Genomic DNA, 15127 nt, shown 5'->3' with positions numbered 1-15127 from the left:
GAGGCTTGTCTCTGTTCTGTTTGGCGTATTGTAGATGAGATAGTTTGTGGCATTTGTGCAGTAATGGCTTTATTCTGGCAACTCGACCATGCCCATTTTTCTTCAAGTGCCTCCTTATTGTGCATCTTGAAACAGCCACACTGCTAATTTTCAGAGAGTCCTGAATTTCAGCTGATGTTATTTGTGGGTGGGCTTTTCTTTGCATCCTGAACAATTTCCCTGGCAGTTGTGGCCTAAATTTTTGTTGGTCTACCTGATCGTGGTTTGGTTTTTACAAACCCCCTGATTTTCCATTTGTTAATCACAGCTGGAATGCTGCTGACTGGCATTATCAATTCCTTGGATATCTTTTTGTATCCCTTTCCTGTGGTTTACAGTTCAACTACCTTTTCCCGTAGATTCGTTGACAATTCTTTTGCTTTCCCCATGATTCACAAGCCAGAAAAGTCAGTGGCTGGATGAAAGATGCAATAGTCTGTCTGGATCCCAGAAACTCACTCAGCTTTTATGCACACACACACTCATTACAAGCAAACAGGTCACAGGTGAGGATGTTATATTTAGTAGCCATTCAAACCTATTTGTGTCAAATTCTGTGCATGTTATCAGGCCAAAATCACCAGGGTATGTGAACTTTTGATCACAGTCATTAGGATGTTTTTGGTTGTCATTAAGATTTAAAAAGAGAAAACACAGTAGTTTGACAATAAATGGCTTCACCCAACCAATAACCATAAGTGGAGAAAAAGTTTTTCTGTTATTATTCATATTCTCTGAAACACGGCCAAGAAAGCAAAAATTCTGCCGGGGTATATAAACTTTTGAGCACAACTGTATACACCATTAAGTGAAAATTAAAGACTGAGTTATATAAAACATTTTTTTTAACCCATAACATGAAAGTAAGGTTAATAATATAACTTTTATTACAAAATCTTCAGTTTTACTCAAATTAGTTGATGCAAAAATAAGTACAACCCCCATCAAAAACAACAACTAGTATTTTGTATGATCTCTATGATTTCTAATGACAGCACCAAGTCTTCGAAGCATGGATTGAACAAGTTGACCACATATTGCAACATCTATCATTTTTCCAAGAATGACCTCTTTTAACGCCTGTATGCTAGATGGAGAGTGATGCTCATTTTTCTATATTAATTTTTCTATGTGCATGGTGCCTACAGTGAAACAAAGTGGTTGCAGTGTCCTTATGTCTGGCGGCATGACCAATGCTGGTGTTAGGGAGCTAGATGTTATGGATGGTATTATAAATTCACAGATGTACTGCTGTATATATTGAAAGAGAACATAAAGTCTGGGCTAGAGTTGAGCCAATATCTTCAAGTGGAATTGAATTCAACTCAAATTTTACAAAAATCCACTTTTGTTAAAATGTATACTTTTTGTAATTTGCTTCCTCTTGGATTCAGCAACAAAGTGGTCACTGGTTGCCATTTTGCTAAACCACAAAGGTCCATCAAAAAAGTAAAAAAAAAAAAAAAAAAACGTATACTCTCTTTGCCGCTCACCTATCTAGCCCCTCCATGCCTCACTGTTCCCCTTCCGGTCCCTGTTGCATGTTCTTATCACCACCACTCTTGCTGAAATCCCATGTGCACACAAGGTCACAATGTCAAGACATGCGGAGTATACCATAAAAACAGGAGATGTGGACTTCATGTGCTCTGCTGTTTCCAAAAAGGATCCGAAGACAGGTTTAGAAGAATAGTGGTTTATTGTCAAACTGACTCCTTCCTCAGGACAACCACAAGATATGCGGAGTGACCTTATGTAGCTAGAACTGTTCCCAAGCCAGAAGGCTGGGATTCCAGCGCACGCGACGGTGATAAAATATGCGACAAGGATGGTGAGGAGCTAGAGAAGTGAGTGGTAAGGTGCGTATAAGGATTTTAAAAATATTGTTTCATATTAAGTTTATTATGCTCTGGGGTTTGGAGAAACTTTAGAGCATAATAAGGGACATTCAATTTGCGGACAATAACTTCTCTCCAAACCAAATTTCCTTGGAAAATCTGCATAATCTGGTGAATTCAAATTTTGTCTGATATGCTCATCTCTAGTCTGCGCCACTGTATAAAAACAATATGTTGGTCACTTCATCAAAAATATTTCCTAAAAGTCAGTAAGGGGTTTTACTTATCATATGGTTTGGTGCCATTCACTTTCCTATGAATACGGGGGCAGCTGCTCTACAAGGTTTACATAGCCTATAAATAGGCAGCTGGTCATGCTACTGAGCCGCTGGGGTAGTGTATCATCACATTTGCAGATGTATCTACCAGCACAAACTCTATAGAACCTTTCAGGAAATATTTGGTCAACCTATTTTAAAGGCTTTTTTAGTGACGCTGTTTTTTTTGTCATAGTAAACTTCAGAATTCTATCCATTAATGAAGATTTCAAACCAGAAAATATTTTGGTAAGTTACAAATAAAAGTGATAACAGAATAAAAGAAAAGGAAATGAAATACATTTGGATATGCACACAGACATAGTAGTGGTCTAAAATAAACCACTTCTGCATTTTAGCACAAATTTTACCTTTAAAAAATGTGAGAATATTCTAAAACAAAAAAAAATGTTTATTTTTTTCCTTAGATCCCTGTGATAGAAGTACAGGTAAGAAAATATATCAATAAATAATGGTAACAGCAATAATGTAAGGCATCATATTGATGCATAGATGGTTAGAAACAGAAACATCATAATTTTTTTGATTTATGTATTTTTTATGATTTTTTTTAATTAGTTCTTTTTGTTAACATTTTAAAAATTGTTTCATTTAAAAGTTTGATCATTGTCCAAATTGAGTTTGATCCTTTCAGGACCCTGAAAAGAATAGGATTGGTCAATGGTTAAATGTGAACCTCAATCAAGGGATAGCTGAGTTCTCTCTCACTCTTTCCTCTGAGCCCACCCTGGGGGAATATTCCATTAAACTGAAAGGCACATCCTATACCTTCACTGTAGAAGAATATGGTGAGGAATACTTTTGTCCAATATCTAACATATGTTTGCTCAAAGGGGTCATCCGGGTTTCACTTTTAATTTCCCATGGGATTGCAAGCAGAAAATGACAAACTGACCACTCTTCTGGTCCAGCGTTGCCTCTCTATGGTGAATATTGGTGTGTTTGTTATTTTTTGATTATGCAGTCCTACAGGCAATTAAAAGTTAAACCAAGGCAACCTCTTTTATGGTTTCTAACTTCTCTCTATTATGTCTTTTCAGTTCTTCCAAAATTTGAGGTCGATCTAGAGTTCCCTAAGTATGTTATGTTTAACAGTGATCAGTTTCCAGTTCAAGTTTGTGGCAAGTGAGTACAAAAAACGCTTAACATTTTTTATTGCATTCTAGGCTTTGTCTATATGTTATTACACATGCTAAATCTGCATCCATGGATGCTCGTGGTGGACCAAAGCCTCTAGTCCCCTCCAGGCAGCTGCCATAACGAGAGACCTGTCAATCACCTAGAACAGTGTGGGGAGAAGCTAAACATTTTAAACTGCTCCCCAATAGCTTTTAAAGTGATTTTTTTATTAGATTTATGGTACATTTTATTTTTACAACAGTAGAAACCCTTGAGACCTCCTGTTTTCTTTCCACTTTTTTGTTTCAAAGGGCAGGATGTAATATGGACTTTGATCATGTGAACTCTTTAGTATACCATCCATCAGGCATTAAAGGTGCCAAAATTTAGTTATTTTTCAGAAGGTGTCTAAAATAAATGGTGAGTGGGTAAGTTATACTTTTGAAACCAGAAGAATTTCCTGATCAATATTTCTTATCTCCTGCTTGGCTTTTCTAGAAAATCTACAATCTACAGGATGTTTCCTTTCCAATAATCTATTTTGTGAAAAATTATTCTGCAACTGATTTGTCTGTTTGTATCCATGGTTTAAAATGGCAACTATGATTTCTTACATACATTTTTCAATCTCTTTTCTTGAAATATGTACTGCAACAAAGACATTCATCTTTTCTAAACCCTTCATAATGGTCGATTTTACATTTTTACTCATTTTTCCTTCACCTCTTCCAAGGGCCTTAACTTTTTAAAATTGTTCCCTAGACATAGCTGTATTGTTATCATGGCTATGAAGTCAGAGTCGGAGTCGTAGAATCTGTGTTCATTTTGGTGGAGTCGGAGTTGGAGTCAGTTTAAAATGGACCGACTCCTAAAATATATAATAAATTGGGTACAGTAGTTCAATGCAGTTTGTGGGGAATATTTTTTCATAAGAATTTGGGAAAGTTATGAAATGTCCTATAAATGTCTGTCCTATTCCTGATCTAAAGGTCTAGACTTTTAGCTGAGATGAATCTGTACTACAGTAAATTTATCACTTAAACATGAGCCGTGTATGAGGGAGTCAAAGTCGGAGTCATGGAGTCGGAGTTGGAGTCGGTGTCATGGAAATTGAGGAGTCGGAGGTTTGGCTTACTGACTTCACAGCCCTGATTGTTATGGGATCACCTGGTGAAGTGAATTGTTTAAGTCATAGGTCAGGGTGAATAGTACAGATCAGAGGCGATGGTGCAGAGGAGCGGGCCCTTCTTGCGGGCCTGTGGATTAGTGGGGACCAGTGCAGTAGGACATACAGAAGGACACACAGACAAGTGGAGTAGGAAACACATATAAAGCAGACCAGAATTTTTTGATACATACAGGAACATTATATTTATAGACAATCCGGGACTTGCAGCATGTAAATGGTTAATAGCAGAGACACATACAATCAGGGACTTGAAGTAGATAGATGATTATTGACAGAAATGTATGTAAGAACTTCAGCATCCTTCAAACCTGAGACAACAAAAGCAGTTTGCTCAAAATGAGTAAGCCAAAATACCTGTGAACTGGTGTAGAAGTCTCATTGAGTGTTACAGAAATTATTTGTTCATTAGTTTTTGAGATTGCATAACAAAATATTGAGTTAAGTGAACCATCATTTTTGTCAGGGCCATTTTCATTATTTGTTTTTTACATTTTTCTGTAGAACTAAAATTCAAAAGGAATGTCTGATTTTCATTAGTTGATATTTAGTAAGCTTAAAGGGGTTTTCCTACAAACCGAAGTTCTTTTTAATCAATAGATCTTGGAATTATAATAAGTTCCAAAATTGAATGTATTTAAATAAAATGTTCCTGTGCTGAGATAATCTTATAAATGTGCCCTATCTGTGTACTGTGTAATGGCTGTGTCTGACCGTGCAGGAACATGGTCTGATTATATTACATCTCCTGGGCTGGGGAGGAAGCAAAAGAGTATACAGACATTACAGCAGAGGATTAGTGATGAGCGAACATGCTCGCCACTTCTCGATATTCGCCCGAGCATCACTGAGTATTTCCGGGTTGCTCGAGCAAGAACTCGGGTCCCCTCCCTGCGTGTTTGCCGCTCTTTAGAGAGCCAATTAACATGCAGGGATTGCCTGCCATGCACTGTAATACCGTAGCCATGTTGGTTGTGGGCATTACAGTGATTGGGTGGCCACACAGCATCATTAGGTGTATATAAGACCAGGTGCCACCATACTCATCACAGTCTACCCTGGAAACAGGCAGAGTAAGGAGAGCTGCTGCTGCGTCAGGGAGAGATTTGCTTGTTTATAGTTAGTATAGGTATTCCACAACATATATCTATATCCATCTGAACTAACAGACCTTCTGAGGACTAATCCAGCTGCATATAATCAGTGCTAGGCAGGCAGGCAGAGTATGTGGCAGAATGCAGTGTATGATACAGCACAAGAGGGTCCATTGAAAGTCCTGTCAGCTGCTGCTGTAATAATTACATATATTTCTAGACATAGCCCCAGATTTCAGGGGCCAAGACAATTTGTTTTATCTTAATCCTGGTTATTTGCTTAAAAAGCAATCCAGAGTACACAATTTTTCTTCTCCATATTTCAGCGATAAAAATCCAGAAATTTGAACTGAACGTGGAAAATATTGGTCTCCTTTTCCATTCTGTTGCATTGTGTCGGTGAAGCTATTCACAGTAGGTCTTCATGTAGAATAATATTAGCAAATTACAGACCTACAATTTAAAGCTGTGGTTCTCTGTCAGACATATTATCTAAAAGACTGGTCAAAAATCATAAATTTTTTCCATTTTCATTCCGTTGCAGTGTGTCGGTGAAGTGATTCACACTCTCCGTTTCCGTGTAGAATAATATTAGTAAATTACAGGCCTGCTATTTAAAATCGTTGTTCTCTGTCAGACGTATCACATATAACTGCATTCCAAAATCAGCCATTTCTCGTGAAAATATTGTCCTCCATTTAAAATGGGCAAGGTGCGTCTCAAGGGATGGGGAAGTGGACATGATGGTGATTGTGCATGCAGAGGCCAAGGATGTGGCCGTGGGCAAGGTGAAATTGTGCCCCAACAAACATCCACATCTTCTCGCTCGACCTTCCTGTCCCAATTACTAGGGGACCGCAGAACACCACTATTGAAGCGAGGACAGTAGCATAACAGGCAGAAAGAAGCAGTGTGGTGGCCACAGACACAAGGTGGGAAAGCGTTATTCGTAATGCCAACACGACGGAAGTTGCCAGTACAACTGTTAGGTCTTCCCAAGTCTTGCTATTTTTTAAAGACTCTGCAGATAACCCCAAAAAGGCCATTTGCACCACTTGACAGGCCAGCATCAGCAGCAACTAGCAGCCTGACCACCACCGGCATGATCAGGCACATGGCAGCAAAGCACCCGACTAAGTGGGCCGAACCCCAGGGTCCAGCAACAGTGTGTGCGGGTGACACCACATTTGTTCTACTGTTGTGTGTGCTCGCCAATCCCCTGGCCACAACGCATGCCAAAATGCCTCCCGCCCTGCACCTGTCCTTGCACACTCCCAAGTCGCACCATCAGCAAGTACATCCACGCCCTTGTCCCAGTGCAGCGTTCAGTTGTCCCTACCCCAGTCCTTGAAATGCAAGCGCAGATACGCAGACAATGCACCACAGGCCACACTACTAAATTCACACATTTAGCTAATGCTTGCTCTCGAAATGTTGCCTTTTAGGCTCATGGAGACGGAAGTTTTCCACCACCTGATGGCGGCGGCCGTCCCTCGGTACTCGGTGCCCAGCCGCCACTATTTCTCCCAGTGTGCCGTCTCCGCATTACACGAGCACGTGTCCCACAATATTAGACGTGCCCTCAATAACACAGTTACTGGGAAAGTCCACCTAACCACCGACACGTGGACAAGTGTTTGTGGGCAGGGACAGTACATCTCACTGATGGCACACTGGGTTTATATAGTGGAAGCCGGGACTCAGTCAGACCTTGGCACGGAACACGTCCTCCCGACGCCCAGGATTGCGGGCCCTAGGTCAATCAGGGTTGCCCCCACATTCTACAGCTCCTGCACCTCCTCCTCCTCTTCGGCATCTTCAAAATGACCAAATCAATCGCAAGCTGGAAACACTGCAGCAAAGTCTCCACCAAGCAGCAACAGGCTGTGTTGAAGCTAATATGTTTAGGTGACAAACCACACAACGCTGAAGAGTTGTGGGTGGCTCTGAAAGAGCAGGCAGATCTGTGGCTGACACCGCTGACCCTACAGCCAGGCATGGTCGCGTGTGACAATGGCCGGAACCTGGTGGCGGCTCTGAGGCGAGGCGAGCTCACACACGTACCATGCCTGGCCCATGAGCTTAACCTTGTGGTTCAGCAGTTTCTCAAAACCTACCCGGATCTGCTGGATCTGCTTGTCAAAGTACGCCGCCTGTGTGCCCATTTTAGAAAGTCAGCTACAACTTCGGCCACCCTTGCTGTACTTGAGCAGCGTTTGCAGCTTCCAGCTCATCAACTGATCTGCGATGTCCCCATGCATTGGAACTCTATATTGCAGATGTTGGGAAGGATTTGTGAGCTGAAGAGGGCAGTTGTTGACTACCAGCATCAATAAGGCCATCGGTATCCAGATAAGACTTCTCACATAAGACCTCAGGAGTGGAGAGGGATGTCAGACATAAGTACCATCCTCAAAAAATTTGAGGACTCAACCAAGATGGTGAGCGGCGATGATGCCATAAATAGCATCTCCATCCCTCTTCTCTGTCTTCTGAAACGCTCTCTGCTCACAGGCGGACGCATTGCAGGTGGAGTACGATGAGATGGAGCAAGGAACCATACAGGGTGATTATACACAGCCCATCCTCATCTCATCCCAACGTGAATTGGGTGACAATGAGGAAGAGGAGGAGGAGGAAGTACAAGAGCTTGTTTCCTGCACTATAGACAGTACTACCTGCACAACTGTCATACAGTCTGTTCACTGTGGATGGGCTGAGGACAGGGAGGAGGAGGATAAGGAGGAGAGCAAGGTCAGTCATCCTCTTGGTGAGGACATGGAAGTCTTGCTTATTTGCAGTCTTGCACACATGGCTGAGCTTATGTTATGCTGTCTTTCCCGTGACCCTCGCATTGTCAAAATTTTGGGCGGCAATCATTATTGGTTGGTGACACTTCTAGACCCATGCTACGAGGAAAACTTTCTGTCTCTTATTCCCTTGCAGGACAAATAATGCCTAATTAAATGGTGCAGTATGAGAATGCCCTTGCTGCGGAGTTATTTAAAAAATTCCCAGCTGAAAACGCTGGCAGCAGAGGTCACAGTTCATTGGACAACCAAAGAGTACAGGCGAGAGAGACAGAAATGCAATCCAGCAGAGGCAGGGGAACACTGTCAAAGTTCTGGGACAGTTTTCTCAGACTCTCCCATCGCACAAGCCCTGATGCGCAGGGTATTCTTCCAAGGAAGGAAAAGTTTCGGAAGATGGTGAGGGAGTACCTTGCCAACCGTACCAACATCCTCCGTGATTCCTCTGTGCCTTATAATTATTGGGTATGCAAGCTGCACACGTGGCATGAACTGCCTCTCTATGTCTTGGAGGTCCGGGCCTGCCCTGCCGCTAGTGTTTTGTCAAAGAGGATTTTTAATGCTGCCGGTGGAATTATAACTGATAGGCTCATCCGCCTGTCAACTGAAAATGCTGACAGGCTGACTGTTATAAAAATGAACAAGGGCTGGATTGGGCCATACTTCTCAACACCACCGAATGATAGCAGCGTAACATAAACTCAAATACAATGGGTTTTTTTTTTGGGAGGTTATAACTCTAATCCCATGCACCTCTGTCTTCACACCCACACATGGGTATACGCTTTCTGATTTTGTCTATTTGCTCTTGTCCTCCTCCTTCTCCGCATCCTCATCCTCCACCACCATATGTACCATATCAACATATCTACGTCTCTTGCAAGGGGCATTGGAGTTCCTCCAAATTTTTGGCGGCCGTTGCATTCACTGCATAGGCAAGCAGCATGGGAGACACACTTCCTAATAATGGGAACATTGTTTTCAGGAGGCCCTACAACCTCTATGTCTCTCTTGCAAAGGGCATTGGAGTTCCTCCAAATTTTTGGCAGCCGTTGCATTCACTGCATACCCTTTAACTGTATAGGAGACATTCTCCTTTCTAATGGGAACATGTCATGTTAGTGGGGTTTTTCCAAAATTTTGGAAGCCCTTGCAGTTACAGCATGAGCATTACCACTATAGGAGACCCTCTCCTTTACAGTGGGAACATTTTTTTTACTGAGACCCTCCTGTATGTCTCTTCAAAGGGGTATTGGGTTGCGTCCAAATTTTTGGCAACCCTTGCAGACACTGCATATGCAATAACAGTATAGGAGACCCACTCGTTAATAATGGGAATAACAATGCATAGCCGGCTGATGGCTCTCTTACAATAGTGAGGGCCGACTGCTGGCCCCTTAAGAATAGTAAGGGCCGCCTGATGACCCTATAAAATTAGGCTTTGTGACTTTCAGAATCCCTCCATCATAAATGAAACAGGATGTGTCTGATGATGTGTCACACACCACATGGCCAGATAAGGTTGTAAAATGTTAAAATGACATTTCCCGGTGAATGCATTTGTCATAAAAAATAATGTAAAAAAATAAATAAAATTGAAAAAATAAAAACACAGTAGGATTTTTGTTAGTATAAAAACCAGACTCGTCAATGTAATCACATTGTTCAGCTCCTGCACCTCCTCCTCCAGTTCGGCCTCCATCTCCGAAATGACCACTTCAATCACAAGCTGAAAGCACTGCAGCACTGCCTTGGCCAAGCAGCAACAGGCTGTGCTGAAGATAACATGCTTAATGCTTAGGTGACAAACCTCCCATTGCTGCAGAGTTGTTGAAAGCTGTAACACAGCAGCCTGATCTGTGGCTCTCACAGCTGAACATACAGCCACGCATGGTCGTGTGTGACAATGGACGGAACCTGGTGACGGAGAAATGACAGCCGGAGTAGATACGGTTTCCCTCTATGCCAGTCCTTTCATCGTGCTAAAGAATATGGCTGTGGTGAAATACTACTCCCACTGAGAAGCAGTTTCAAAGTGTAAAACATTGGGCACACCAGAGGATTTGATTCTGAGGTCTCACCTTTGTTCCCTGCTCAAGAGCCCCATATCTACTGCAAAGTTTGCGCTATCATGAACTCTCCTGATGGAGTTCCGCAGGGCTCAGTCCTAGACCCCCTCTTCTTCTCTCTATACACTGCCCCTATTGGACAAACAATCAGCAGTTTTGGGTTCCATTATCATCTGCATGCTGACGGCACCCAATTATACACTTCTTCTCCTGACATCACCCCTACCCTAATACAAAATACCAAGGATTGTCTGTCTGCTGTCTGTAATATCATATCCTCCCTCTATCTTAAACTGAATCTCTCCAAAACTGAACTTCTTGTGTTTCTCCCCTCTACTAACCTAACTCTACCTAACATCGAAATTATCTTGGAGGGTTCAACCATAACTCCCAAGCTGCACGCCCGCTGCCTTGGGGTCATATTCGACACTAACCTTTCCTTTATTTCCTATATCCGATCACTCACTCGCTCTTGTCACCTGCATCTTAAAAACATTTCCAGAATCTGACCTTTTCTCACCTTTGAAACTGCTAAAACTCTTACTGTCGCTCTTATTCACTCTCATCTGGACTACTGCAACTCTCTTCTGATTGGTCTCCCTCTTACTAAACTTTCTCCTCTCCAATACGTCATGAATGCGGCAGCCAAGGTCGCATTTCTGTCCAGCCTGCTTCACCGATGACTCCACCTTGTGCCAGTCATTACACTAGTTGTCCATTCACTAAAGGGTCCAATATAAACTCATCACTCTCATCCACAAAGCTCTCCACAGTTCTGCACCATCTTATATCTCCTCTCTTATCTCTGTCTATCGCCCTACATGTGCCCTCCATTCTACAAATGACCTAAGACTAACATCCTCCATAATCCGAACCTCGCACCTCCGTCTACAAATCTTCTCTCGTGCTGCGGCGGTTCTCTGGAATGCACTACTCCAGACGATCTGACTGATGCCTAGCCCCCATGTCTTCAAGTGCGCTTTAAAAACCCATCTCTTTAAACAAGCCTACCACCTCAACTACTCAGTAAACTAATTCAGAATTTGCACCCTACTAGTCATCTGTCTCCACACCCTTCATGCAGACAATAACTGCACTCAATACTTGAATATTGCACTTAAACATACTGGCTGATGACCGAATCATGTATTTTTTTATGAAAATCCCTATTTATTATAATTGCCAGACCTGAAATAACAAGCACTTTTCACCTATTGTGTCCACTTATTGTGTCCCCCCATTTCCATGTAGAATGTAAGCTTGTGAGCAGGGACCTCACTCCTAATATAACTGTTTAAACTGTATTAAATTGTATTGAATTTATTGTCTGTACATGTCCCCGCTTAATTGTAAAGTGCTGTGGAATATGTTGGCGCTATATAGATAAAAATTATTATTATTTATTATAGAAGCCAGGACCCACCCGAGGATTCTCTGGTGGGACCGTCCAACCCTGCTAAGAAGGAGTCCTGGCTAAGAAAAGTGTCCTGGCTAGTGTTGAGCATTCCGATACTGAAATATCGGGTATCGGCCGATATTCACTGTATCGGAATTCCGATACTTAATTCCGATACTTTTATAATATCGAATACCGGAATCGGAAGTTCCCATAATGCCTGCGCTCTGCAGTGTCTGTGAAGGATGACAAGCTGGATGGCAGCGCTCAGCTGCGATCCAGCTTGTCATCAGAATGCCATCCCAGCGTGGGAGAATTCTCCTGATTGTTTAAAAGCCGGCGGGTGGTAAAAAGCCGCCGGCTTTTAAACAATCACACAGCCCCATACTGCTTCCCCGCAGCCTCCCACCCCTATCCTCCGCTCCCCTCGCCACCTCCAATCCCAATCGTAAATTAGGACCGGGCGGGGAGCGCAGCACCAAGGAGCGAAGGACCCGGGCGGGGAAGCCGGCAGTGAAAAGACTTCACCGCCGGCTTTCCCGTTCTGTGCTGCGCTTTCCCGCCGGTTATTTCAAATGAACAGCTGAGGTATCAGGTGATGCCGATCAGCTGTTCATTTGAAGTAGCCGCGGTGCCCTCAGAGGGTTCATGTGAGTTCATGCTTGACTGCATTGCATGAACTCACATGAACTTTCCCACGGCCGCACAGGTCAGCCACTCCTCCCAGACCCGTCATGATTAGTGTGTGCGCGGTGTGTGTGTGTGTGCGGGGTGTGTGTGTGTGGGGTGTGTGTGTGTGCGGGGTGTGTGTGTGTGCGGGGTGTGTGTGCGGGGTGTGTGCGTGCAGGCAGACATAGGCCGATGTGACACTACTACTCCCATCAGCCTATGTCTGTCCCCCGTCCACTCGTGCCAGCAGGATCAGCTCGATGGGAGCAGTAGTTCCCATCAGCCTGATCCTGCTATATAAATTGCCCTACTGAGTCCCCAATAAATGTTAGATACATGTCATTGGTGGCCAGTGGTTACCTAAAAGAAATTAGTTTATACATTACCTGTCCCCGCCGATCGCCACCTAAAATAAAGTAAAAAATAAAAAACTACACCTATACTCACCTAAACACCTAATTCCCCGAAGCCATCGATCTCCTGTAATAAAATATAAAATAATAAACCACAACCTTATCCTTACCCCTCCGTAGCAGTCCACGAGTGTCCCACGAAGATCTCCAGTTCAGAGCAGCCACATAGATTGTGACCGCTCTGAACCGCTGCCGCCGCTAGAATGACGGGGCCGTAAGGGTTCACCAGAGTTAAGGCAGCGCTGCTCCGGTTAGCTGCTTTACGGCACTGCTGTATCGTGAGAAATTCCCACGGTACAGCACTGCCGTAAAGGAGGTCTCCGGAGAAGCGCTGCCTGAATGCACTCCGGTGACCTCAGTCAGTGGCTCCCGCTGCCGGGAGCGGACGTGTTCCCGGCAGCGTGAGCTTACAGCAGCCATGCACAGCTGTCACCATCTCCAGATGTGACAGCTGTGCATGGGAGATCAGCGCAGGAACGTGGACAGGTAACTATTTTTTTTTAGTAAACTAAGAATTAAATAAAATGGTGTTTTATTTCAAATAAATTATTTTTTTCTGGGTGTAGTGTGTTTTTTCTTTTTAACACTTTGTAGGTTAGTAATGGGGGTGTCTTATAGACACCCATCATTACTAACCTGGGCTTCATGGCAGCTGGCGCTGACATGAACCCCACCACTATTACCCCCTGCCACCGCACCAGGGCAGCGTGGAAGAGCGAGGCTAAGTGCCAGAATTGGCGCATCCTATGGATGCGCCATTTCTGGGGCGGCTGACGGCTGGTGTTTCTTGCCTGGGAGGGGGCCAATATTCATGGCACCCTTCCTGAGCTATTAATATCAGCCCCCAGCTGTCTGCCTAGCCTTTGCTAGCTATTAAAATAGGGGGGACCCCACGTCATTTTTTTGGGGGGGTCCCCCATTTTAATAGCTAGTAAAGGCTAGGTATTCAGCTGGGGGCTGATATTAGTAGCCTGGGAAGCTCCGTGGGTTTTACCCCCTTCCCAGGCTTCAAACATCTGCCCCAGCCGTCTGCTTAACCTCCGCTAGAGACTAAAATTATGGGGGATCCCACGCCATTTTTTTTTTAAATAAATCCTTTATTTTAACACTAAATGACATTTGAGGACTTAATAAAGATGCAGTCCCTAAATTATTATTTATTTTTTAATAAATTTTTCCCAAAACTTTTGACGTGGGCTTCGCCATATTTTTGTATGCCAGCCAGGTACAGCATCCAGCTTCTATGAACGCGCCATTTTCCGGGGCGGCCGCGGACTGCAATTTTCAGCGGGGGGGGGGGGGGGGGCAGAAAGCTTGGGCCTCCCTGCGCTGCAGATTCCATCCCCCAGCTGCCTAGTTGTACCTGGCTGGACACAAAAATAGGGAGATGCTCCACGTTTTTTTTTTTTTAATTATTTCATGAAATTCATGGAATAATTAAGAAAAAAAGGGCTTCCCTATATTGTTGTGTCTGGCCAGGTACAAATAGGCAGCTGGTGGTTGGGGGCAGCCCGTTCCTGCCTGCTGTACCTGGCTGGACACAAATATAGTGTGAAGCCCCACGTCAATTTTTTTTTAATTATTTCAGGAAATTCATGAAATAATTAAAAAAAAATTATGTGGGGCTTCGCCCTATATTTGTGTCCAGTCAGGTACAGCAGGCAGGAACGGGCTGCCCCCAACCACCAGCTGCCTATTTGTACCTGGCCGGACACAACAATATAGGGAAGCCCTTTTTTTAAAATTATTTCATTAAATAATTAAAAAAAAATTGACGTGGGGCTTCGCACTATATTTGTGTCCAGCCAGGTACAGCAGGCAGGAACGGGCTGCCCCCAACCACCAGCTGCCTATTTGTACCTAGCCGGACACAACAATATAGGGAAGCCCTTTTTTTCTTAATTATTCCATGAATTTCATGAAATAATTAAAAAAAAAAATGTGTGGCGCTTCGCCCTATTTTTGTGTCCAGCCAGGTACAACTAGGCAGCTGGGGGCTGGAATCTGCAGCGCAGGGAGACCCAAGCTTTCTGGGCCCCACCCGCTGCAAATTGCAGTCCGCAGCCGCCCCGGAAAATGGCGCGTTCATAGAAGCGCCATCTTCTGGCGCTGTACCCAACTCATCCAGGGCCCTGGTGCGGTGGCTCACTGGGTAA

General features: G+C 43.7%; 1 protein-coding gene across 1 annotated transcript in view; it reads left to right on the top strand.

The window, feature by feature from the left end:
* LOC141273395 (alpha-2-macroglobulin-like) overlaps window positions 1-15127 on the top strand; it is a 257598-nt gene that overhangs the window by 21915 nt on the left and 220556 nt on the right. Inside the window, exons 4-7 of the mRNA XM_073685161.1 lie at window positions 2391-2443; window positions 2623-2643; window positions 2850-3003; window positions 3256-3340. Coding sequence (XP_073541262.1) covers window positions 2391-2443; window positions 2623-2643; window positions 2850-3003; window positions 3256-3340 — 313 coding nt within the window. The remainder of the gene's footprint in view (window positions 1-2390; window positions 2444-2622; window positions 2644-2849; window positions 3004-3255; window positions 3341-15127) is intronic.

This window comes from Phyllobates terribilis, unplaced genomic scaffold, assembly GCF_046119375.1.
Source record: "Phyllobates terribilis strain yellow unplaced genomic scaffold, ASM4611937v1 Scaffold_5__5_contigs__length_657084704, whole genome shotgun sequence".
NCBI classification, from domain to species: Eukaryota; Metazoa; Chordata; class Amphibia; order Anura; family Dendrobatidae; genus Phyllobates; species Phyllobates terribilis.
Note: the sequence above shows the minus strand (reverse complement) of the source record. Positions and strands in the feature narration are given on the sequence as shown.